This window comes from Dromiciops gliroides, chromosome 1 (assembly GCF_019393635.1).
Source record: "Dromiciops gliroides isolate mDroGli1 chromosome 1, mDroGli1.pri, whole genome shotgun sequence".
Taxonomy (NCBI): domain Eukaryota; kingdom Metazoa; phylum Chordata; class Mammalia; order Microbiotheria; family Microbiotheriidae; genus Dromiciops; species Dromiciops gliroides.
In genome coordinates this window covers 666751009-666776141 of record NC_057861.1, presented here as the reverse complement: position 1 = coordinate 666776141, position 25133 = coordinate 666751009, and the positions used below count along the sequence as shown (strand labels likewise).

Below are 25133 nucleotides of genomic sequence, written 5' to 3'. Positions count from 1 at the left end.
TGACTAATTTTTCCCCATTTCCCAATATGATGGAAAGACTATAAAGCTGATCAGAGTAAATGTGATTGTTCCAGGTTTTTTCTAAATACAATATGTCTTTCCTGTAAACTCAAACTGGTTAGTATGGCAGGGGTCAGAGAGGAAATGAATACAGAACTGAGGCAAAAGCTTTGTGGTCTTCTGGATCCCACCCTCCTCCCCTAAACCCTAGTAGAAATGTTGGAGCCACTATGTAAACATCCATGAAGTGGGTAGCACTTGGTGTTTTATGTCCTTTGTTCTAAATGACTTTTCCCCAAGTTCATGAATCCTTTCTGTTTCTGGAATGTTCATTCCTCTTTCCAGCTAGAGTACTTCTGCAATATGGGGAAAGCCTTAGTTTACAAAACTCTTAGAGATAATAGAGATAATAGACTGCAGAAATATGCTTCACTGCACAACATAGTAGCTGGTGATTTTCCAGGTAAAACAATGTTTCTGTTTTGCACTGACTCTGGAAAGTAGCTGAAGCCAGCATGTCTCTGCTACCCTGTCACAGACATGGATGGTTAGGAAATAGGAGATCCTAGGCTTCTCGGGACATGGAGGTAGCAGTACAGCAGCCCACAACAGAACTTGCCTCATCTTTGGCTTTTGAGATTTTCAGGTCATCCTTTTTAGGACCATAATTTTAGCAGCTTCTATTTGAACCAGATTTGTAATTTACTGGCTCCGCATGTGAATGTAGGAAGCTAATTTCCTGCAAAGTTAGTGACTGGCTAATTTTGCCAACATTTCCCAAAATGATGGAAATAAGATAAAGTAGATCAGAGTAAATGTGACTATTCCAGATTTTTAGCCCAATATGTCTTTTCTGGAGAGAGGAAGCCTAATACATAAAGTACTTTTTGGTTAGTGGTGAATTCACTGGACCTAGGTCTAGCTCTGCCACTTCCTAACTAAATGATCTGAGGCAAATCAATTCCCTTCTCTACATCTTAGTTTACAAATTTTTAAGTGAGGGTTAGTAGACTTCAACGAATCCTAAGATTCCTTGTAGCTATAAGATCCTATTACCCACTTACAATTCGTCCCATTTGCTTTATTCACAGTAAGAACCTCGCAATAACCATGACCAGAATATAGGAGCTAACAGTGGAAAATATCTAAACTTTTCTGAGCATGAGAAGGAAAAGATCCAGTATCAGTTGCTTAAAAAGGTGTAAATTATTTAACATAGCATTGATAGCAATTTGAGGGAACATGATGGTCTTCATTTAATCCACTTTTCCCCCCGAAGAATGCCATTGTACTAGTAGTTTGAGGTCCAAGGGGCAGTCCAGATTTCTGAGTGTGCTGGTGTGTTTGCATTAATTTCTGTTGGTTGGTGACTCTTCCTACCTAGGTCTAACTTTGTATATTTCTGGATTTTATGCCAACAGAAGCAGGCGGTCTGTGGGAACCTGACGTTGCAGCATCACATGCTAGAGCCAGTACAGAGAATCCCTCGCTATGAGATGTTGCTCAAGGATTATTGAAGAAGCTTCCTGGGGAGTCTCCAGACAGGAAAGATGCAGAAAGTAAGATATGTTCTAGTTGCTGAGTGACAGGAACAAACAACATCCCTTTGGGGGCAAAGGGAAGGAGGAAGAGAATGCTTTACAAAGCTACTAGGGGAAAAAAACTTTGCTGAAATAAATTAAGCATTAGAAGGATCCCAGATGTCTTTCAGATATACCTTAAGAACCATGGCAGACAAATAAGCACTGTTAGCTTCTGGGGGGAGTTAGAATAATGAGGGCAGGAAATCAGAGCAACTCTTCTCAAGTGCCCCTTTCAACTCTCAGAGTAAATATGCCAGTGTTCAAGGTCAGTCTTCTCCAAGGAAGGTCCCTTATGGCTTTAGACACGTGGTTTCTTTCTGGCAAAGTACTTCCCAGCCTTTGTGGAGTGATTCTGCTCCCTTCTACTAATAAAGATTTCTCCTGTGTATCTTGTCCTTCCCCTAGACTTCCCCTCTCCCTTCCATTGGGTATGAACAGTGATGTCTGCTGATTATAATTTTCTTTATCTTATGTCCACATAAGAGGCTGGGCACCATTAACCCTTACCCTGAGAGAATTCCCCCAGGAGAGCTCAAGAATCTTGTGACTCATTCCACAGCTGGGTGTATCCACTGCTCTGAGCTGTTGTAGCCATCTGGACTGTCAGTACCTCAGGAACTCTGTGATGTAGTTAGTACCTGTTAGGAAGAAGTTCTGGGCTTTGTCCAAAGGATTGCCCTTTTCTTTGATCCTAAGATCTAAATAGGACAAAGTGGTGTGCAGCACCTTGTTTCACTGTCATACGTAGTCCTGACACACTGTCATCACTTTTTCTTTTCAGTAATTATCTGGGCTCCAAAATTTCTCTTGGAATATACTGGGGTTTTGGCTAGGGAATGGGGTCTTAGCTATGGGGGTGGGGGGAGTATAGTGGATAGAGCACTAGACTAGGGAGTCAAGAAGACTGTGGCCTAAGTCTACATCAAACACTTACTAGTGGGGCAGCTAGGTGGTGCAGTGGGTAGAGCACTGGCCCTGGAGTCAGGAGGACCTGAGTTCAAATGTGCCCTAGACCCTTGACACTTCGTAGCTGTGTGACCTGGGCACTTAACACCAATTGCCTCACCAAAAAACAAAAACAAACCAAAAAAAACCACACTTAGAGCTGTGGGAGCTCAGAAAATTAGTATCCCTCTTGAGTTTTATTTTCTCCCTTGCAAAAGAGTTGTAATTATTGGAAAGCTCAAATGAGATAAAGGACTTTTCAAATGTTAATGCACTTTATAAATATATGCCAACAGGGTAGCTAGATGGTGCAGTGGATAGAGCACTGGCCCTGGAATCATAAGGGCCTAAGTTCAGATCCAGCCTCAGACACTTGACACTTACTAGCTGTTGTGTGACCATGGGCAAGTCACTTAACCCCAATTGCCTCACCAAAAAAAAAAAAATGAATGAATGAATGAAAGAATGAATATATGCTAACACCATCATCATCGTTAATGCAACTGGCCTGAACAGAAATAATGAGGGATTTAGTTCCAGTTGAAGTTGGAGGGGGTAGGAAAGAAGAGAGATGCCTAGGAGAAGGGTCAGTGAAACAATACTCAGGGTAAAGACCATGTTGGAATATCCATATGAGGAAGGTAGTATATTAATAGGCTAGCAAGAACCCAGATCAATACAATGATCATTCTTGACTCCAGAAGAATAGTGATGAAACATTGGCAATGAAATACACCTCCCTCCCTCCTTTTGGTAGAGAGCTGGCAGAATGCAGGTGCAGAATGAGGAATATGCTGCTAGAAACAGTGTGTCAGTTTTTAAAATTTAACTGTACTTTGTTATGTAAATACACATTTTGTCATCAATTTTTTTTTTTTTTTTGGCGAGGCAGTTGGGGTTAAGTGACTTGCCCAGGGTCACACAGCTAGTGAGTGTCAAGGGTCTGAGGCCAGATTTGGACTCAGGAATTCCTAAATCCAAGGCCAGTGATGTTTCCACTGCACCACCTAGCTGCCCTACTGTACTTTGTTATAAGGGAGGATTCCATTGGGGTAATACCCCTTAGTGGAGGGCTGATAAAGAATGGCCTGTGTGCTCCAGGGCCATGAGGGTTCATCAAAGCTTTGGAGGAATGTGGAGAAGTAGTAGTTAACCCTAAATTGTTTGCCTCTCCCTGCATTAAGGTAGAGCTTTGCAAATTAAGCAAGAGTCTCTCATTTATGTATTGCATAGTGGGTCCTCAGTAAATATTTTCTTGTGCTATTGTGGGAAAATTCAAGGAATGCAGGATAGATGATAGCATTGCCAGGTAGATTTGGAATGACTGAATAAGTAGACTCAAAAAGTGCTTATTTAAAAAAAAAGGGTGGGGACAGTTAGGTAGCACAATGGATAAAGCACCAGCCCTGGATTCAGGAGGATCTGGGTTCAAATATGGCCTCAGACACTTGACACTTACTAGCTTTGTGACCCTGGGCGAGTCACTTAACCCTCATTGCCCTGCACCCCACCCCCCCCAAAAAAAGTGCTTATTAATGGTTCTGTGTCATCTTGGAAGGAAGTCTCAGTGGCGTGCCCCCAGGGACATATGTTTGGTTCTGTGCTACCTAACATTGTTATTGGTGATTTGGAAGAAGCCAATAGAAAGTATGGTCATCCTTTTTAAAGAGGACACAAAACTTCAAGGAATTGCTTACACATTAGAATACAAAAACCAGATCCCCAAAGACCTTTCCAGACTAGGACATTGGACTGATTCTATCACTGTAGAATTTAATAATAATGAATGTAAAGTCTTATAATTGGGCTTAAAAATGACTTTGCAAATTCATGAGAGGGGATAGGGATGGCTAATCTGCATTTTTTCTGGAAAAAAGGGAAGGTTTTATTGGACTGAAAGCCCAGTGTGAGTTAACAGTGTGATATGTCGATCAAAAAGAAGCTAATGCAATATTGGACTGCAATGAGAGGGACAGTAGTTCCTGACTCTACCTTCCTTGGTCGATGAATTTGGGTTACGAGAGTTTGGGTCTGGGCTACCATAGATTAGGAATGACAGTGACAAGATAGAGAGATCATATGAAAGTAACCAGGATGGTGAAGGGATCATATGGAGGAAGTGGGGCTGTTTAGAGAAGCGACGATTTGAGGAGCATATATTAACTTTCATAAGTATTGAAAGGTTTTCATGTGAGAGAGCTATGTGACTGTTAGTTTCATAACAGGATCAGTAGGTGGCAGTTGCAAGGAGGCACTTCCAACTTCCTAGGAGAGCTTTCAGAACTGCAATGGACTATTTTGCCCTTTAGTAGAGGCCCTTCAGGCAGACAAGGATGACCAATGTGGGAGATGTTGTAGAGGGGATTGTTTGGGGGTTTAGGTTGGACTTAGATGGCCATTGCGATAATTCAAACTCTAAAATTCTTTCTTCTGTGATTGTGATCAATAGAAAACAGACGGAGTTAGCAAATAATAGATTAGTTATTCTTTAAATAATCTAATATTTTTCTGGGGGAATCAATTAAGGTAAGGGATTTTTTCTGTGGAATCACCCCCCTTCTGATCTTTATGACCTTGATGACCTTGGGCAAGTCACTTAACCTCTTGGGATTTCTGTTACCTTACTTGTAAAATGATGCAGTTGGACTAGATGCTCCTGAGGAGACTCCTTTCAGCTCTAGATTGATGACCCTATAATCCTGAGGAGAAGAATAAAAAATAAAGGGACAAGGGCTAGTTACATGTTGAAAACTTTGGGTCAGAATCTTCCCTTGGTAATAGATTGAGCCAGTAATAGTAGCAACAGTAAGGACTTCAATTAATAAAATATTGTGCCTGGTTTAAGTCAGATAGCTTAGGAGAAAAAAAAAGACAAACCACACATCTAAAATATTTTATTTTTTAATGAATTTCCACTAAACCAGAGAAAGATAAGTAGAGCAGAATTTTCTCCAGTAAGAGAATATACTTTGAGAAGTTGCTATGGCCATAGAAAACTATTAGCAACATAAACAAGCTTAAAGCTCTCTAGGGCAGGAACTGACGTCTCTAGGTCTAAGGGGTTAGTGCAATACTCTTCACAAAGTAGATAGATAATAAATGTCTGATGCTGCTATTTCAAATGGGGTCCCCTTTAATTGCAGAATCCTTGGAGCTCTCTCACAGCAGCAAATCACTCAAATGCAGCTATTCGAAAGATGGTAAGTACACAATGTTCATGGCCTGGCTGGGGTAGAAAAGCCAGCCTTCATATGAGCCTTCTTTGGGAAGCTCCTTTTTCCATTATCCCAGGTTTTTCTTATAATGTGAATCCCTTCTCATCTCCCCTTTTTGGAATTTCTGACTCATTTCAAGATACAACTCAAGTTTTCTTTCTGTCTCTCCCTTCATCCGAGGCCCAGTTATTAAGCCCCTCTGTGGTCTTAATTAGTTCCGTACCATACTTTGTATTCTACTTCTCTGATTGGTGGGTACCATCAATATAATGGCTTTCTTTGTGGGCAGTAACTGTTTCTTTTTTGTCCTTTGTAGACCTGCCCCCCTACCCCTCCCCATGCCTCTGAAGTATGTCTACATCAGATTAGGTGATTATGAATATTTTTTGCTCTTGAGTTGAATTTCATATGAGAAAACCTTATATTTTATTAAGCACTAAGGAGAACACTTATGTGACTGCAATGATTAGAGTGTTGGTTTGAACGTCAAAGAAGACTTATCTTCATGAGTTCAAATCTTATCTCAGACACTAGCTGTGTGGACCCTAGGCAAGTCACCTCAGAGAGCTGCAGAAGAACTGGCAAACTACTTCAGTATCTTTGGCAAGGACAAACCCCAATAGGGTCATAAAGACTTGGGCATGACTAAAAATGAGTATGTTTTACATAGGAATGTGGCATGACCAAGCCTATGCATTAATAAGATCATATATTGAGGACGTAGGAAATACTGGAGGTAGTGAGACCAGTGGAAGATGCTAAAGGTAATATAACAGGCAAGAGAAGAGAGTCAGAATTAGCTCTTGGATTCCACACTCTTATGTCTGTGATACTGGCAGTCCCATCAGCAACAAAACAGGGAAGTTGGGAAGATTTAGGGGAAAAGTGAGTTCAGTTTTTGACTTTGAGTCTGAAGTACTGGTTCAACTCTAAGTAGAGGTGTCTCACAGCAGTTGGAAAAAGATACTTGCCAGCCTGTATGATTCTGGACAACTAAGAGTTAATCTCTCACAGCCTCACAGTTTCTTCATCTTTAAATGGTGATAATAAGATGTGGTATACTCCTATCTATCTATCTCATCTATCTAACCTGATTACCTAGCTGTCTAGGGAGGGGAAGTGAGAACGAAATTGAAATTGGAAAGCTGTAAAAAACAAAAGTTGAGAACTATCCTTTACATTTAACCGAGAAAAAAAAATAAAATAACTTTATTAATAAAAAAAATTGGTTGATAATAATTGCCACCTATTTCCCCAGGGTTGTTGAGAGGATCAAATTCAATACTTTGTGTAAAGTTCTTTGTAAAACATAAAAATTGTGTAAATCCTATTATTGTTAGTGTACAAGAATGGAGCTCTAGGTGAAAGTCAGGGCTAGAGACATCAATTTAGAAGTCATGTTTGTAAAAATGAATGTAAAATCCTCAGACTATGCAGAGACCTCTGCCTAGAAGTGAATGAAGCCATAGGAGTAGATGAGATTACCAAAGTCAGGTGTTTAGAGGGCCAAGAACATACATACTCTTGGGGACTAATAAAAAGACTCCTCATGTCATTGTAAGTTGGCAAAGATGACAAAACCTAGGAATAGTCAATATTGGAAGGATATTGGGAAGACTAGTAAAATAACACATTGTTCGTAGAGTTGTAAATGAGGCCAGCCATTCTGCACATCAGTTTCAAGCTATGCAAACAAAATGAGGAAGCCATAGGTCTCAGTTGGTTCACTTCCAACCCAGTGGACCCACCCTAAGCATGGAGGGACTGAAGCTGTGATTTCACTAGTGTAGGGAACTTCTAAATGAAGAAATTCCTCCTGCCAACATAGGCTGGCACCTTCTCTTCAGCTGATAGACTTTTAAAGCTGCCTGAAGCACTGAGAGGTTAAGTGATACATAGCCAATATGTGTCAGAGACAGGACTTTCTGACTTGGAGGTCAACTCTACACTCTACCATGATGCTTTATATTATATACTTGAATATTTCCCTAAGGAATTCAAAGACAAAATTTTCATATCAGCATTCTTTGGGGTGAAAAAAAGAACTAGAAATAAAGTGTGTGCATGTTGATTAAGTAATGGCAAAAAAAAAGATCAATCAACAAGTATTTATTAAGCATTTACCATGTGCTAAGCACTGTACATACAAGTACAAAGAATGAAACAATCTGTATTCCCAGGAAACTTATATCCTAATGGGGAAACTACATGTCCAATATCTATGCAGCATAATTATAAAGTTAATTAATACAACTATATGCACAGTGTCTTGGGAAGGAGGACACTAGCAGTTGGAGGAAAGGCTTCAAGCACAATGTGGTTCCTGAGCTGTATCTTTTTTTTTTTTAAATAAAATTATTTTATTTTTTTCTAGTTACATGTAAAGATAGCTTTCAGCATTTGTTTACATAAGTTTTCCAATTTCAAATTTTCTCCCTCCTTCCCCCACACAGCAGGCAATCCGATATAGGTTTTATATATATATATATATATATATATATATATATACACACACACACACACACACACACATATACATATATATAACAACATTTCTGCATCAGTCATGCTATAAGAGAAGAATCAGAGCAATAAGGAAAAACCTCAAAATAGAAAAACAGCACCAAAAACAAATGAAATAGTGTGGTTCAATCAGTATCCGTATTCCACAGTTCTTTTTTTTTTCTCTGGATTTGGAGAGCCTTTCCCATCATGAGTCCCCTGGAACTTTCTTGTACCATGTATTGGTGAGAAGAATCCAGTCTATCACAGCTGATCAACACATAATATTGATGATACTGTGTATAATGTTCTTCTGGTTCTGCTCATCTCACTCATCATCAGTTCATACAAGTCCTTCCAGGCTTCTCTGAACTTCTCCTGCTCATCGTTTCTCGCAGCACAATAGAATTCCATTATATTCATATACCACAACTTGTTCAGCCATTCCCCAACTGATGGGCAACCCCTCAACTTCCAATTCCTTGCCACCACAAAAAGAGCAGCTATAAATATTTTTGAATATGTGGGTCCTTTTCCCTTTTCTATGATCTCCTTGGGGAAAAGACCCAAAAGTAGTATTGCTGGGTCAAAGGGTATGCACAGCTTTATATTATTTATATTATGCCCTTTGGGCATAATTCCAAATTGCTCTCCAGAATGGTTGGATCAGTTCACAGCTCCACCAACAATACATTAGTGTTCCAATTTTTCCACAGCTTCTCCAACATTATTTTCCTTTTTCGTCATATTAGCCAATCTGACAGGTGTCAGGTGGTACCTCAGAGTTGTTTTAATTTGCATCTCTCTAATCAGTAGTGATTTAGAGCATTTTTTCATATGGGAATAGATAGCTTTGATTTCTTCTGAGCTGTATCTTAAAGAGAAAATGGGAGAATCTCCAAGGGAAGCCATAAGATTGAGGAGGACCTGGAAAGGTTTCTTGCAAAAGGTGAGATTTTAGCTGAGATTGAAGGAAGCCAGGAGGTAGAAGTGAGGAGGGAGAGCTTCAGATGACACGTGACCCAGGCAAAAGACAAGAGGTCTATTTCTATTTATTACTTACTATGACTTGTACTTCATTGTTAAACTTCTGGATAGACTTCTTATTCAAAGGTAAAATATAGAAGGTCCACAAGGTTAGTTTTACAAGTGACTAATGCAATTTAAGCTAACTTGATATAGAGCTCACTCCAGGAGATCCTGAGCCAGTGTATAGAGGAGGTGTTGTCTGTTGATAAACTTGGCCAAAAAAAAAAAGATGAAACTTTCACTCACCTCCTGAAAGAGATGGTGAACTTAATTAAACTGCAGAAAGAGATACCACATTTTGGGGCATGGCTAAAGTAGGAATTTGATTTGTGGATTAAGTAGCCACTACTGCTATTGAGGGATTTTTTTTTAGACTGCTTAATGAGGAGAGGAACAAAATTAATAAAAAATTTGTAAAAGAAAAAGATAATATCTGAACATTTATATAGTCCTTTAAAGTTTGAGAAATACTATGCATACATTACTGCTCTAATCTCATGTGACCCTATAAAAGAGAAGGACCTGCGGGGAACATGATAATTGTCATAAAATATTTAAAATACTATTATATTGGAGAGGAATTAGACTTTATTCTCTTTGGCTCAGAGGGGAAATTAGGAGCATTGAGTGCAAATAAAGGGCATCTTTAGGCTTGATATAATAAGTAACTTTCTCACATTTGAGCTATCTAAAATGGAATGGTTCACCTTGGTAGGCCATGGATTTCACTACACTCAGGCAGAGTGATCAGCAGAGGCCTCAAGCAGAGGTGATCACTCACTGGGAAGTTGTTATGGAATTCTAGTTTAAGTACCAGTTGACCTTAAAGATCCTTTCCAACTCGGAGTTTATAAGAGCTTATCTCCGTCTTAAGGGAGAAAGGATGAATGGATCTGACTACAACAGGAATAAGGGGTAAGATTTTAACTTAAAACATGGAATTGGATTTTACAATAAAGTTACAGGAGTGGTTCTCCAAGGAATTACATGGAGATTGCCCATCTTCCTCACAAGACAACAATGGGCTCCACCCAAAACCCATGCCAGCTGTAGAACAGGCATAGTATAGATGAATAACACAAGACCTGAAATAGCTCAGCTAGTGGGATGTTTCTCCCTCGGCTATCTGAACATGGGCTAAAGATGCCCGTGTGTGACACTTCCTCTTGTCTTATATCATGCATGGTCATGTTAGCTGATAGTTGGAGGCCCTTTAAGACACAAGATTATCTTCTGTTTCTTGCTCCCACATATGGCCAATGTTGTTGAGGTAGATATTTTTGGATATTTTTGCTGTCTATAAAACATGACTTTATAGCCAGCATTCCCAGCCTGGAGAAACTGTCACTAACTTCCTGAAAACAAATACTTCTTAATGGACAAGCACCAGCTCATATCAACCCACTGAAAAGGTTCTCATAAACTTGGTGGTATTTGCCACTTATAAATGTGATAACTGACAAGTGAACTAAGCTTATCTGTACATCCCCAGCTTCTGGTCAGTGAGGAAGGGCCTGGATATTGAAGAATTAGATGTTGTCTTGTTTTAGAAAGAGTTTGATTACTGACAGATAAGTAGTGGAGAAGGCTGTCCATGGAGCCCACCAGATCATGAGATTTAGAAGTAGAGGATAGCTTTAAAAATTATTTCGTCCAATCTCTTTTACTATTGAGTAAACCGAAGTCCAGGAAAAGTAAACAACCAAGGTCACACAAGTATCAGAGCTAGAATTGAACACTGGTTCTTTCACTCCAAATCCAGTGCTCTTAACTGCTACATACCATGTAGCTTCTCTAGGGGAAGACTTTTCTGGTAAGGAAATATGTCTCTCTAAATACTCACTCATGGCACAGCTGAAAGGGACAAACATGCAGCACAGTCTTGTTTGGGTATATGCCTCTAGTTACTGATTTGATAGGAGAGTACTCTAATATATGGGCTGGGGGCCTGACTGGTCAAAGGATGCTTCCTTGGTATACCCCACTAAACAGTTGTGAAAATTCCTGCAGTCTGTTGCTTCTTCTGCTAGAAGTGACACGGGATGCAGACAAAGGTTCTTCCTTTGCCCAGTTTTCTTAAATATAGAGAAAGTGCTACTGTATATTTTGAGACTAGAAGGTAAGAATTGGGATTACTGATTTCAGAAATTATTTGAAGCAGAAAGAAAAAGTGCTAGTTGAATGGACTTCTGTGTCAAGAAGCATGGTTTGGCATTCATTCATTTAGTGAACAAATATTTATTAATTACTATTGTATACAGAGCACAATCCTTCTTAGAGATTATAGTCTTATAAAAGCTGAGACATTATAGATATTAGATAACTTGAAGAAAGGTTACAAGTTAAATGTTTTTGAGAGGTGCAAAGTGCTCTGCAAAGGGAAGAGTCAGGACTTCCAGGAAAAGGTGGTATTTGAATGAACCCTTTGGATAGATAGGAATAAACAAGTGAAGATGAGTCAGCCTGAGTCAGGAGAGTGCAGTGTGTGTTTAGAATTGAAAAGTTGTAGTCTAGTTTGGAGATGGTATGAGTAATGGGCATAATATGAAATGAGGCTAGAAAGGAAGTTGATACCATATTGTGGAGGGCTTTGAATGCCAGGCAAAGGGGTTTTTATAAACTTTACCTGGAGATTATAGGACATCAGTGAATATTTATTTATTTATTTATTTATTTATTTTAGGAGGCAATTGGGGTTAAGTGACTTGCCCAGGGTCACATAGTAGTAAGTGTTAAGTGTCTGAGGCCGGATTTGAACTCAGGTACTCCTGACTCCAGGGTCAGTGCTCTATCCACTGCGCCACCTAGCTGCCCCTAGTGAATATTATTATTTTTTTTTTTCAGGCAGTGGGGGTTAAGTGACTTGCCCAGTGTCACACAGCTAGTAAGTGTCAAGTGTCTGAGGCTGGATTTGAACTCGGGTACTCCTGAATCCAGGGCTGGTGCTTTAACCACTGCGCCATCTAGCTGCCCCTGAATATTTTTTTAAAGAGAGAAACAGAACAAGATCTAAACATAGGAAAAATTAGTCTGGCAGCTATGTAAAAGATGAATTGGAAGAAGCAGAAAGTGGAGGGAAGAAGACGTGTCTAGGAGGCTATTGCAGTAGTTCAGCCTGTACAAGGCTGGTGGCTGTGGGAATAAAGAGGAGAGATTTTATGGAATTGACAAGACTTTGTAACTGATCATATGTGGGAGGTAAGAGAGAAGGAATGGTCCAAGATATCCCTAAGGTCATAAAAATGGTCTCCACTTTGCCCTTTTGTCAAATGAAGGTATTTGGCTAGGTAATCTCTAAAGTCCCTTTTATATCTGTCTTTCAGGGACTGTATGGTTCTGTGTTGTTTCCTGATCTGTTGTTCTCAAGAGCATAATTTTCCAGATGTGCTTGGCCCACAACAGACAAGGAGAAACAAGCTCTTTTTTTCTGTCTTGCTTCTAACTCAGTTTTGCTTCTTTTTCAGGAAAAGATGCACAAGCTCTTAGAGGTGTATGAGCGTTTGGGAGGAGAAGAAGATATAGTTAATCCTGCAAATGAACTTATTAAAGAAGGCCATATTCAGAAGCTGTCTGCAAAGAATGGCACTGCTCAAGATAGGTACTTGTTTCTGGTGAGTTGTAAACCTTATCTTCAATTTACTTTCCTCAGTCAGTGCTCCACATATAGCCAGCATAGCCACACCTGTACTAGTATAGGAGATGGTGGCAGCACAGAGGACAATCCAGCCAATGTTGTCCTTCTATGCTCACAGGCAGACCAGGTCCCAGGGAATCCCTCCCTCATCACCACAGGGGTTGTTGGTTAAGGTGGCAGCTCAGATGAATTGTATTAAGTACCAATGGAGAACTGTGAAGCAAAATATGGGGTTGTGGGAGGCAGTTGTCACCAAAGGCAGGGAGTCTCCCTCCCCCTTCCAGGGAATAAACATGCCACCCCAGGATATATTCAAAGGAGAAAAAGTGGCCCAGTTAGAATGTGTGATAGAACATAATGTAAACCTAGAAAAGTAGCATAGTCCTATATCATAAAGAGTCTTGATTAACAGCTATAAGAAGTTTGAATTTTATTCAGAAGATTATATGGTATCACTGTAGATATTTTAGTAAAGGAGAAACTTAACTATATATGCATAAGCACAGTGTATCTGTTCGCCATGTGAAAGATGAATTGGAAGTAGAGAGAGGAAAATATATCTAGCAGATTATTGCATTAGTCCTTCTGTTCATACCCTTGAGCAAAGCCCTCTGTACCATCCTAGTTATGACTTTGGGGGACATAATAGAGAAATCTATAGAGAGCTAACCTCAGAATCAGAGTCAGGGAGAGACCTGACTTCAAGCATTGTCTCTGACACATTCTGGCTCTGTGACCCTGGACAAGTCACTGGACCTCTCATTGTCCCAGGCAACTCTCCAAGACTCCAAGTTGCACATAAAGGGCTGATCTGCATTTGTAGAGTTAGTTCTTCACCAAGAACTCCCAACACCAAGGAAATTACAAGACTGATCTTCTCCTTCCTCCACCTCCCCCCCCCCCAAGGGATGCTCCCGTTTTTTCTGAGGGCCTTTGACCTGCTAGCTCAAGAGAGGCTGCCTCTCCTAGGAGGGCAGGATGGCTTTTGTTCAGATGTCAGTCTTTACATCTTTGTTACATGAGACCTAGTCCTTGTTTCTGGGCTTCACAAAGGAATTGAAGGACAACCTTTGATCCCATCCTTCTTTTCTTGGTATCCATCTAGATTCTTGCTACTTGAATTTCTTTGTTAACATTTTAAATGGTTTCCCTTTCCTTTTCTATAACCCCTTCCCCTCTCCCCTCAGCTATCAACACTTCTTTAATTATTCTAAATTCTTATTCTCTGAGCACCATTTCCTTTGGAATAATAACAGTAGTTCACATATAGCTAGTACTTTACAAAGCTAGGGCTTTGATTTATTGGCACAGGAAGCAGTCTGGTAACAAGAGCCCTCACCTAGGAGCTAGATGATCTAGGTTCAAGGACTAATTGTTATTTAATAGCCTGTGACTGACCTTGTGAAAATCATTACCCCTCTCTGAGCTTCTGTTTCCCTCCCTCATTTAGTTAGTCTGAGGAAATGCTTTGTGAAAGTGTTCTAGGTGGGCCAAGCTAGGTGGCGCAGTAGATAGAGCACCGGCCCTGGAGTCAGGAGTACCTGAGTTCAAATCTGGCCTCAGACACTTGACACTTACTAGCTGTGTGACCCTGGGCAAGTCACTTAACCCCCATTGCCCTGCAAAAAAAAAAAAAAGTGTTCTAGGCAATGTGGTCGAGTGGATAGAGAGGCTCTTTGGAACCAGGAAGACCTGAGTTCAAGGTCTGACACTTACTGGTTGTTGATTTGGTCCAATCACCTAACCTTTCAGTGCTCTAGGCAAATCTTTAATCTAGAGGTGGCAGAGAAGGAGTCATCCTGAATGGGTGGAGAGACTTTCCTCACCAGAAACCAATGAAATCACAGGTCCAGTCCCATCTCAGTTCTCTTATTATTATCATTGTTTCTTCTTGTGATGGTATGTCTATGCTGATTTTTTTCATCTGAAAACAATCACTGCATGCTGATGACTTCATTCTGAGGGGACTTTTATTATCCACAGTTTGAAGCTGTCCTTTTCTTTTGTTCCTCTCACTTCCTACACATTTGCTCTTCCTGCCCTCTACCATTCTCTGCACAAGTTTTGTTATTGTTTTAAATGCAGATGCTTTCTATGTACAGAATCCTTCCTGTGGAATACGTCTCTACTTTAAGGTCTGCTTTATTTTTCCCAAGTCCCATATGGAAAAACCCTGTAAGGAATAAATAGCTGACACTGACAGCGTGCTTTAAGATTTGCTCAGCATTTAGTATCTCTTCTGTCAATTGGTTCCCACAACCATGTGAGATTAATACTACAGGGACTGTCTCCATTTTACTGGTGAGGATGAAATAAGACTCAAAGAAGTTAGTAACATGCCTCTTGTCACACAGTAAGGTTCACATATGGAATTTGAATCCAAGTCTTTACTGACTTCAGTCCATTGGTCTTTCCAATGAGTGATAGCATATTCTAACAGCATTGTGAATTGGAAATCAAGACACTTGATCTTCTACTAATTGTCTTTGTAACTTTGGATAGTCACTTCATTTCACTGGACCTCAGTCATCTGTACAATGAGATTAGATTCAGCAATCCCTATTTTCCTTCCAGTGTTATGCTCTTGTATAATCTGCATTTCCTAATCATTGCATCCATCTCTTTTTTTCAGTTTAATAGTATGCTGTTATATTGTGTGCCCAAACTGAGACTTATAGGTCAGAAGTTCAGTGTTCGTGAGAAGATGGACATAGCTGGCTTGCAGGTTTGTGACCTTTTGTTTTATCTCTTTGTCCTTCATCCTTTGAGAGAAGCAACACCTGCTTTATGGTGGACACCAGAATTAACTAGAAGGGGAATCTGAAATTGTCACTTTATGTAAATTCTGAAACTCAGAGTGCTTCACCTGAGCTGGTCTGTTGTCTACACAGCCTAGCACGGCAACTAAACATCCTAGATGCAACTTCACTTTCAAAACAAATGCAAACTAAAAAAATAGAGAAACTACTCTTTTCCTTCATGTGTTTGTTTCACGAGGTTTCAGATTGGAGGGTAAGGAGTGTTTAGGGGGTTATTAATAATACAATGTAATATAATAATAAAGTTAATATAACATCAAGGTCATGGACTTACAGTCAAATAGCCACTTCATCCTGCCCTACTTTAAAGTAATTTGTCCCAATACTGGGTCCAGATTAATTTATTTTCTTTTCCTATTTCTCTGTTCTTTATGCTCAAGCATCCTCAAGATGAATGTTTTACATTGTATTTGCCATCATTTTAAATGCAGCTATAATAAAAGAGAAGAATTTGTTTCTAATTTCCCAAAAGTGTAGGTATTGTTAGCTTCCAGAATTGAGTGTCTAAGAGTTTATGGAATCTCCTTTTCTTAAATTCTTTATAACAATGATGTCAAGTGAGATACTTAGCTTGACTTGGGCATGATCCTGCCTCAAGTAGAAGATACCAAATGACCTCTCAAAGTACCTTCTAACTATAATGCTCTGTAGTTCTATGATAAGTGATATCATTGATGATAGTGACTAACAGTGGTCAAAGAAGAACAAATGGTTGGTAAAAGAAAAGAAGCACAGGAGAAAATAGACACTTGAAAGTTGTTCAGCCTCACATAATTAAAGAAATACAAATAATAACAACCACATGGTACTACTTCATATTTGCTAAACTGGAAATGAAGATTAGTGTAATCTTTTCAGTGAGTAATATGACCAGCAAGTCATAAAACTGGTTGTATCCCAGGACATAACAATTCTTTCTGTTGGGATAGGCCACCTTCAGCCCGCTTCAAGGAAATAATAATAATTAAAAAAAAAAAGAAAACTAGATTTATTTGTGTGAAGTTATTTATATCAGGCTTAACCATAACTGTGAAAAAAGAAAGTACATCCAGATGCCCAGCAACTGGGGAAGAGCTGACCAGAACTATGACCCATTAATGTCATGATGACTCTATTGACCTAGTAAGAGTGACAAGTATGAAGAACCTACGAAATATGGGAAAAGTCTATACTAAATAATGCAGAGGGAAAACATAGAATGCTTTGCATACTACTCACCCAAACTCTTTGAAGTGGAGATATATTTGAATGTTCAATCATGAGGATCAGAAGAATTATGAACTTATTATGTATTAATAAGTTGTCATTGATGTCTATATAACTGCTTACTTTTTGTTGTAATGTTGATTAAAAACAAAATACAAAAAGAAAACAGTATTTTCTAAGTAGAGGGACAAACATTTTCATAATTATGACCAGTCTTCTGTATTTCCTTAGAGGAATAGCTCCCATTAAAAAATGAATTTGAGGGGCAGCTAGGTAGCACAGTGGATAGAGCACGGCCCTGGAGTCAGGAGAAACCTGAGTTCAAATCCTGCCTCAGACACTTGATGCTCGCTGTGTGACCCTGGGAAGTCAATTAACCTCATTGCCCTGCAAAAAAAAAGAATTTGATTTGTTTCACCTAAATCTAATGTTTCACTTGTGGCTTTCTAAAACAGTGTTAAAATGTGGGATATCATAAAGCTGAGTTTATGTTAAGGATTTTGTTTGTTTTGTTTTGTTTTGTTTTATGGGGCTATGAGGGTTAAGTGACTTGCCCAGGGTCACACAGCTAGTATGTGTCAAGTGTCTGAGGCCAGATTTGAACTCAGGTCCTCCTGGCTCCAGGGCCAGCGCTCTATCCACTGTACCACCTAGCTGCCCCCTTATGTTAAGGATTTTACCCCCATTTTAGTCAATAAACTATGAGCTGGGCACTGGGCTAGGTGCTGGAGATAGAAAAGCTGTTCTCATAGCATTCACAGTCTAGTAGTAGAGGGATAAGATAAATATACAAATAAGCATAAGATTACAAGGTAGCAATTAAACATTTCCTTCTCCTCCACCCTTGCATCCTTCAATCCCTTGACTTCCACATTGTTCCCATTCTGTGAATTTCCATCCTAGACAATTCTGCATCTGTTCCTGTCTACTTTTAGTCCTAAATTGCTGGAGGGAATACATAATCAGTACATACCCAGATTTTGACTGTACAAAAATTCTTTTATTTATCTCTGATTTACTCTCTTTTATAGTTCCCATAGTAACTGTTCCAAACAGTTTTCTTTCTCCTGAAGCCTCCAGCTCCACTTCCCTTCTCTGCAGGTGACCTTGACTCTGTGGGGACCAATTTTTAATTGGGGAATGTTAGCTAAAGCAGCTTGCCACAAATATTGGGGCAAGGAAGGAGACCGGCGGCCTCCTCAAACAGAACAGGATTTATTTTAACTAGAATGAACTTAAAAAACAAACAACACACCACAAACAGGATCAGAAGGATCAAAGGAAAGGAAATAAAATGGGAAAGGGAATTATACAACCTGAAAAAACACCACCGCCAGGATCAGCTGAGAATTACAACACAACCTCTCTTCCAGCGCTTCCAGCTTCCAGCTAGAATGCCGAATTCTCCTCCCCAATCCCAGAAAACCCCCACACAGCCCCCAAACCAATTGGATGGCCGCTTGACAGTGACATGACTGCTTCACTAGGCTTCCAATCATAATTTTGCCAGGCCATGTTGGTGTCGGCAAGTGGTGATGATGTGAAGTGCCAGGGCCATGGCAACAGCTACAAACAGTGGGTGGACACCCTGTGGTTTGTGGAGCCTCAGGCCAGTGCGTGCCTGATGGTACTGACTTTGGAGTCAAAGGACCTGGGTTCAAATCCCTGATGCTTAAATAACTGGGTGACTGTAGGCATAACCTCCCTAGGCTTTAGTTTCTTCACCTGTAAATAGAAGGAATTGAACTAGACGACCTTGGGGGTCCCTTCTATCTCTGTGGTCCTATGATCTCTTTTCTGGGGACTACTTCTGGTACCACTTCTTTCTCTAAGCCTTTTTGTCTTCTTTTTTCTCCTGCCTCTCTTCTCCTTGGTTGCAAAGAAGTGATTTCCTTATTTCTTGCCAAGACTAACCCATTCTAACTTTGCATTTTGTCCTATCCCCTCTTGCCTCCTAGTGTCTTGCTCTGCCCTATCCAATTTCAATATCTCCCTCTCTATTCATTCTTTCCTTGATGCCTACAATGTCCTTTGTGTTGCTTCATCATAAAAACAAATATTGAAAACAAAACTTTCTCATAACCCAGATACCAACTTCAGGCTATCACCCTCTTTCTCTCCTTTTCTTTATTGCTCAGCTTCTAGAAGAAAGTTTACCTTTGCTGTTCTATTTCCTCACCATTTATTCATTCCTCAGCCCTTTGTATTATGCCTTCTGCTCCACCATGCTACTGAAAATACAGCATAGGCCAAAAGTCACGATGTTTTAATACCCTTACTTGACCCTTCCATCCCTGCTGTCATCCTATTTCTCTTCTATCCTTTGTGGCTAAACCCCTAGAAAGGCTGTCTACAATAGATGCCTTTACTCTCTCTTCTTAATCCCTTACAATCTACCTTCTGACCTTTTGATTCCACTAAAACTCTTCAAAGTTACCAGTGGTCTTTTAGTTCCAAAATCCAGTGGCCTTTTCTCAATCCCAATTCTCCTCAGTTTCTCTGCAGCCTTTGACACTGTCCTCCTTGACACCCTCTTCTCTCTAGGTTTTTGGGATGCTTCTTTCTCATGGTTCTACTAATCTGATCTACTCCTTCTCAGTCTCCTTTGCGGGCTCCTCAAATATACCTGTCTTTCCCCAGTTCCTTTGCTGGCATCCAGTCTTGTATCTTTGTCTTTCAGATATCTCAAACTGGATGTCCAGTAGATGTCTTAAACTCAACATGTCCAAAGTTAAACTTATTATCTCCCCCAATACTTCCCCTCACACCTTTCCTATTACTATAAAGGGCAATACCATCTTCCTAGTCCCTTAGGCTCCTAACCTAGGATTCATCTTCAGTTCCTCACTCTCTCTCACCCTCATATTCAGTCTGTAGATTTCACCTTTGCAACAACTCTGAAATTTGCCCCTTTCTCTCCTTTGACACTGCCACCACTGTCATGGCCACTGACTCCTCAAAACATACTCTCAGGGGCAGGTAGGTGGTGCAGTGGATAAAGCACCGGCCCTGGATTCAGGAGTACCTGAGTTCAAATCCGGCCTCAGATACTTGACACTTACTAGCTGTGTGACCCTGGGCAAGTCACTTAACCCTCATTGCCCCGCCCCCCCCCAATTAAAACATCCTTTCAGATCCAGTGACACTCGCTTCCTTGCTGTTCCAAAAACAAGACATTCCATCTCTTGGCTCCAGGCATTTTCTCTGCTTGTTCATTGTGCCTAGAATGCTTTCTCTTTGCATCTCCACCTACTGGCCTCCCTGGCTTGCTGTAAGTCTCAACTAAAAATCCCATTTTGTACAGGAAGCCTGTCACAAGTCCTCTTGATTCCAGTGCCTTCCCTATATTAATTATTTCCTATTTGTTCTATATATAGCTTGTGTATGTTTGTTTGTTGTCTCCCCTATTAGATTGTTGGCTTCTTGAGGGCAGAGACAGTCTTGCCCTTTTTCATGTCCCTAGCACTTAGCACAGTGCCTGGCACATAGAAGCATTTAATAAATGTTTTTTGATTAATTAATGTTTCCCCTCTTCAAGGCTCAGCTTTAGTTTACCATATCCTCCATGAAGTCTTCCTTGATTGTTCCTAGTAGAAGTGATCCCTCGGCACTTGCCCTGGATTCAGGAGGACCTGAGTTCAAATCCAGCTTCAGACACTTGACACTTACTAGCTGTGGTGACCTGGCAAATCACTTAACCCTCCTTGCCCCACAAAAAAACAAACAACCAAAAAAAAGAAGTGATCCCTCCCTGTCTTGATCTCTCAGGCCAGTCTTTTTTATCTCTCCTATGCATTTATCACATTCTCACTTATATATGTATATGTTTGATCTCCCTACTAATCTATAAGTTCTTTGAGGACAGAGTCTGTGTCAATTTTTTATCTTTCCATCCCTATACTGACCTTAATGTTTTACACAATAGGTTATTAATGTTTGTTGCATTTAGTACAGTAAATGCTGTAAGATGGTATAGGAATTTAGGGAAGGAGAAAGGAGAAATCACTTCCACCTAAAAGGATCATGGAAAAGCAGCATCTATGCTAAACCACACTTGAACAGAGATGAGCATGAGAAGGCAGTGTGGGCACTGGGACCAGTGTGAGCAGGGTCATAGGAACAGAAGGGCAAGGAATACTTTTAGGGAATAGTAAGCATTCTCTCCCTGTGTATGGTTATGAGTCTCCACATGATTGAAAACGAGGCTTACCGGTGGAGAGGAGCATGATACACAAGAGCAGGCTCTGCCATATTACAAACGAGGAGGAAGAGCAGTATATAAGAGGCATATAAGTGAGAGCAATGCCAGGGAAGAGGGGAGAACAAGCAGCATCAGACATGGATATGATCTAAGAGAGAACACAGGCATCAGTAAAAAAAAAAATCTTTAAAAGGAAATATACATAAAAAAAAGGAAGATGAGTGGTTCTGTACAGGATAACTGATGACAATTTGCATGCACATTGTTATTTACACAATATCAAAAAGAACTTAATGAAGCCACCCAGCACCTTGAGTGGATTCCCTGTGATGAACTTATGGGGAGCCACATGGATGAACTAGCTTTGGGCTACCGTCACTGTCACTGAAGGGAATACCTGTACTGATGAAGTCATAGGTCAGTTTGTGAGTGTGTGAATATTTGAGTCAATAATCTAATTATATATGTGTGTTGTAAATATATATATGTAAACATATATATATATATGGGAATTGTACATTTATTGTTAAGGAAAATAATTATTCTTATTTATGACTTCCTGTTCTAATGTTTTTCATGTGGCTTATCTTCCTAGCGACAGTTTTCTAAGTTTTAGCAGATTAAGGCTGTGGTTAGAAGGCAAGTTAAAAATGACAGGGTTCGTTTTTTTTTTTGTAAAGGTACAGGAAATTGCCAAGCCAAATGCAACACATACATTTACAATAACAGGAAAAAAGAGGTCACTAGACCTGCAAACAAGGTATGGCCTGAGTTTGCTTTGCAATATTTTATGCTATGGAAATCCTCTTTGAAATCATATAGAACTTTATTATGGGGTTGTGGTGAGTTTTTTTTTTAACCTGTTGGTATTGAATTTAAAACAACTAAGTTCAGTAAAAAAAAAAAAATACCAGTGAATGTAATTGAGGTTGCAAACTACAATTAGGATAAAGTCAGAACATTTTACAGTCAATAGACTTGCACTCATGAAGTAAAGAACTTATGCCACAAACTACTGCTAAGTTTTAACAATGATTTATCTATTTTAACAATTTTTTTCAAATGTCAGTAGCGAGCAAGTTGTTACAGGCAGGTTGTTTAAGAGAGGTAAATGAATTATCTCATGAGATATCAAAAGAGGAAGGAATAACAAATTTTTTTTCTTTTTTACAGAACAGAAGAGGAAAAGAAAGAATGGATCGAGGTTAATATTTTACAGTTTTCATGTAACTTTAATAATATCAAAAATACTCCATCTCTAATTAATCTATTCCTGGGCCAGAGCAGGACATGTGGAATTGCTTCCATAAACACTGGGCAGCTCAGGCCAAGTGACTCCCAAATCCTGGGAATTGAGTAGGGAGAGATAAATGATAGACCCTTACTAGTTCCCTCCATCATTTTCCCTGGGACAACTTCCAGAAATTTGGCTTTAAGTCTAATTACCTGCACAAGATGAATACTGACCAGCTGATCTCTTTCTCCATAAGAAGATATGGGATTAATTTGTACCAAAATGATTTTGGCTAAACACAAAAAAGATCTGCTTGAGAGTGATTAAACAATGACAGACCATCCAGGGATATTGTTCTATGTTCCGAAGAAGTATTGGGACTAGGATAGGAAACATCTGCCTAGGATGGCTGATTTTGATTGCTTAAAAATACAAGGAAACTTCATCTGCTTCATTTCTTAGACTGTAGAGAGCAACACCAAGGCTGCATATATGTATCAAGGAAAACCACAGATTTCTATGTTGAAAGAAAAGAGAAGTCTTCCCTTGTGTAGGAGCAGAACAGAAAAGTAGTTTAGTTTTACACACTCCCTGCTTTCACAGTCCTTTCCTTAGAAGTACAACTACAGACTATAGTGGTCCAGTCCTCCCTCTTGTCTAAGCTGTTCCCCAAGATGTCATCTGTCCGTATTTTAGAAGTGTTAGAGTTAGCAAAAGGAACAAATGATCTGCGATTCAAAGACTGACTTATCATACCATCTCTGCTACATAGCACCTATTTGCATTGAGCCAGTACTTTCTCTAACTGGGTTATGCTGTATCTATCATAGAAAGAATACTGGACCTCAGGCAATCAGGAGAAGCCCTGGTTCTGCCACTTCCTAACTATGTGAGCTTGGCCAGTATAAAAGCAGGGTTTAGATCCTGAGATCCTCTGATTGTAGAGGGTAAAGAGGGAGCCCCCAAGCCGTTGGCTATAGCTGGGATTCTCCCCTGCAACAGAGCTTAGATCCAGGAGAAGACTGAGAGAGGAGCAGTACACTCTCACTTTGGGCTGGAGCAATATTACATTTCTTAGCAGAGGGTACATATCATGATTAAAATTGGAGCACAGTCCTCTTTGTCCTAAGGTGGCAATATATGTCCTCATTTTGTAGGGTAATAGCGAGTGTATTTATATAGTACTTAAGGGATTGTAGCACCAAATGTTGTTCTTGGGAACTAAGTTTGACCAAATCCTAGTTTTAATCTTTTGGTTTCAGGTAAATTCTCTACCACGATTAGAAAAGCACAAGCAGAAGAGTGAGACATTCAGAGCTTTCAACAGCTCTTTTGGCCAAGAGGAAGATATCCCCAGACTCACCTGTAAGTCCTTTTCTCCCATCTGCGGGTCCCAATGATCTTTGCAGCATGGCTGAGGCATTCCATCAGGTCACATACTTGAGGCTAATCATTGATTTCTTGTTTTATACTGTGCTCTTCTTAATGATAATCTTTTTTTATTTTTATTTTTTTAGAGGCAAGCAGGATTGAGTGACTTGCCCAGGGTCACATAGCTAGTGTCTGAGGCTGAATTTGAACTCAGGTCCTCCTGACTCCAGGTGCTTTATCCATTGCGCCACCTAGCTGCCCCCCTCTTAATCTTGAAGGGCAGTCAGTCACAGAATCCTGGGAAAGTCTCTTAGCATTTCTGAGACTGAATTTCCTCCTCCATAAAATGGGAATGATAATATTTGTACCACCTGCCTCACAGAGCTACTGTAAGAAACAGTGTTAACCTTAAAGTGCTATAGGAATGTGAGCTTCCTTTTTTATGATCTACCATATTCACAGAATCTTAGAATTCAAAGAAAACTTGGAAACTACCTAGTGCAACTCCTTGTCCAGTGGATGAAAATCTACAATATCCCCTTTTTCCTTTGTTTAAATGCCTTTAATGAACCCAGCTCCCAATTCTAAGTCTGGTGCTCCTGCCACCATACCACACTGCATCTCATGTGACTTTTAAGTACTTTAAGACAATTCTCATATTTCTCTTCCATGCTAGATATCCCCTTCCTCCCTCTAATCATCCTACTACATGGTTTGTACTACCTTCCCCATAATGCTCACCCTACTCTAGATTCCTTCTGGCTTGTATCTCTCATTAACTGAGTAAGCCAGAACTGAACACAACTCTACATCCAGCTAGGCTAAAACAAGGTCCCCTTATTTATCATTCCTCTGCAAGGCAGCTCCAGCGCTCAGGGATTCACTTTATGTTTGCAGTCTCCATACTTCATAGGCCATTGACTAGCCAATCCAGAGGAACTTCTTGATAAATGATTATTTGTGGCCTATTGCAAAATGGGTGGAGGCCAGTGAAGACACTAGAGCCCCTCTGCCTTTTTGTTGGCAGAATAACTTACTGAGGAAGGAGGGTTTGCTGAGGTGTTTAATATTAATAACTTCTACTGGTACCAATGGTAGTAAATAAGTTACCTAATGCCAACAGAAGGTGGATATTAATGAAGCCTCAGGATCTGACTGGAGAAGTATAATGATAAATCTGGTACTCACTTAGAGCTTATAGAAATTCTCATTTCAGAATTGACGGGGTTTTTTGTTTGTTTTTTTGCGGGGCAATGGAGGTTAAGTGACTTGCCCAGGGTCACACAGCTAATACGTGTTCAAATGTCTGAAGCCGGATTTGAACTCAGGTTCTCCTGAATTCAGAGCCGGTGCTTTATCCACTGAGCCACCTAGCTGCCCCCAAGAACTGAGTT

General features: G+C 40.0%; 1 protein-coding gene across 1 annotated transcript in view; it reads left to right on the top strand.

The window, feature by feature from the left end:
* The window catches only part of FGD3 (FYVE, RhoGEF and PH domain containing 3), a 188143-nt gene that overhangs the window by 140985 nt on the left and 22025 nt on the right, over positions 1 to 25133 (top strand). Inside the window, 10 exon segments of the mRNA XM_044000771.1 lie at positions 1422 to 1512; positions 1515 to 1559; positions 5672 to 5684; positions 5686 to 5728; positions 12739 to 12885; positions 15541 to 15633; positions 21815 to 21894; positions 22308 to 22338; positions 23631 to 23720; positions 23722 to 23733. Coding sequence (XP_043856706.1) covers positions 1422 to 1512; positions 1515 to 1559; positions 5672 to 5684; positions 5686 to 5728; positions 12739 to 12885; positions 15541 to 15633; positions 21815 to 21894; positions 22308 to 22338; positions 23631 to 23720; positions 23722 to 23733 — 645 coding nt within the window.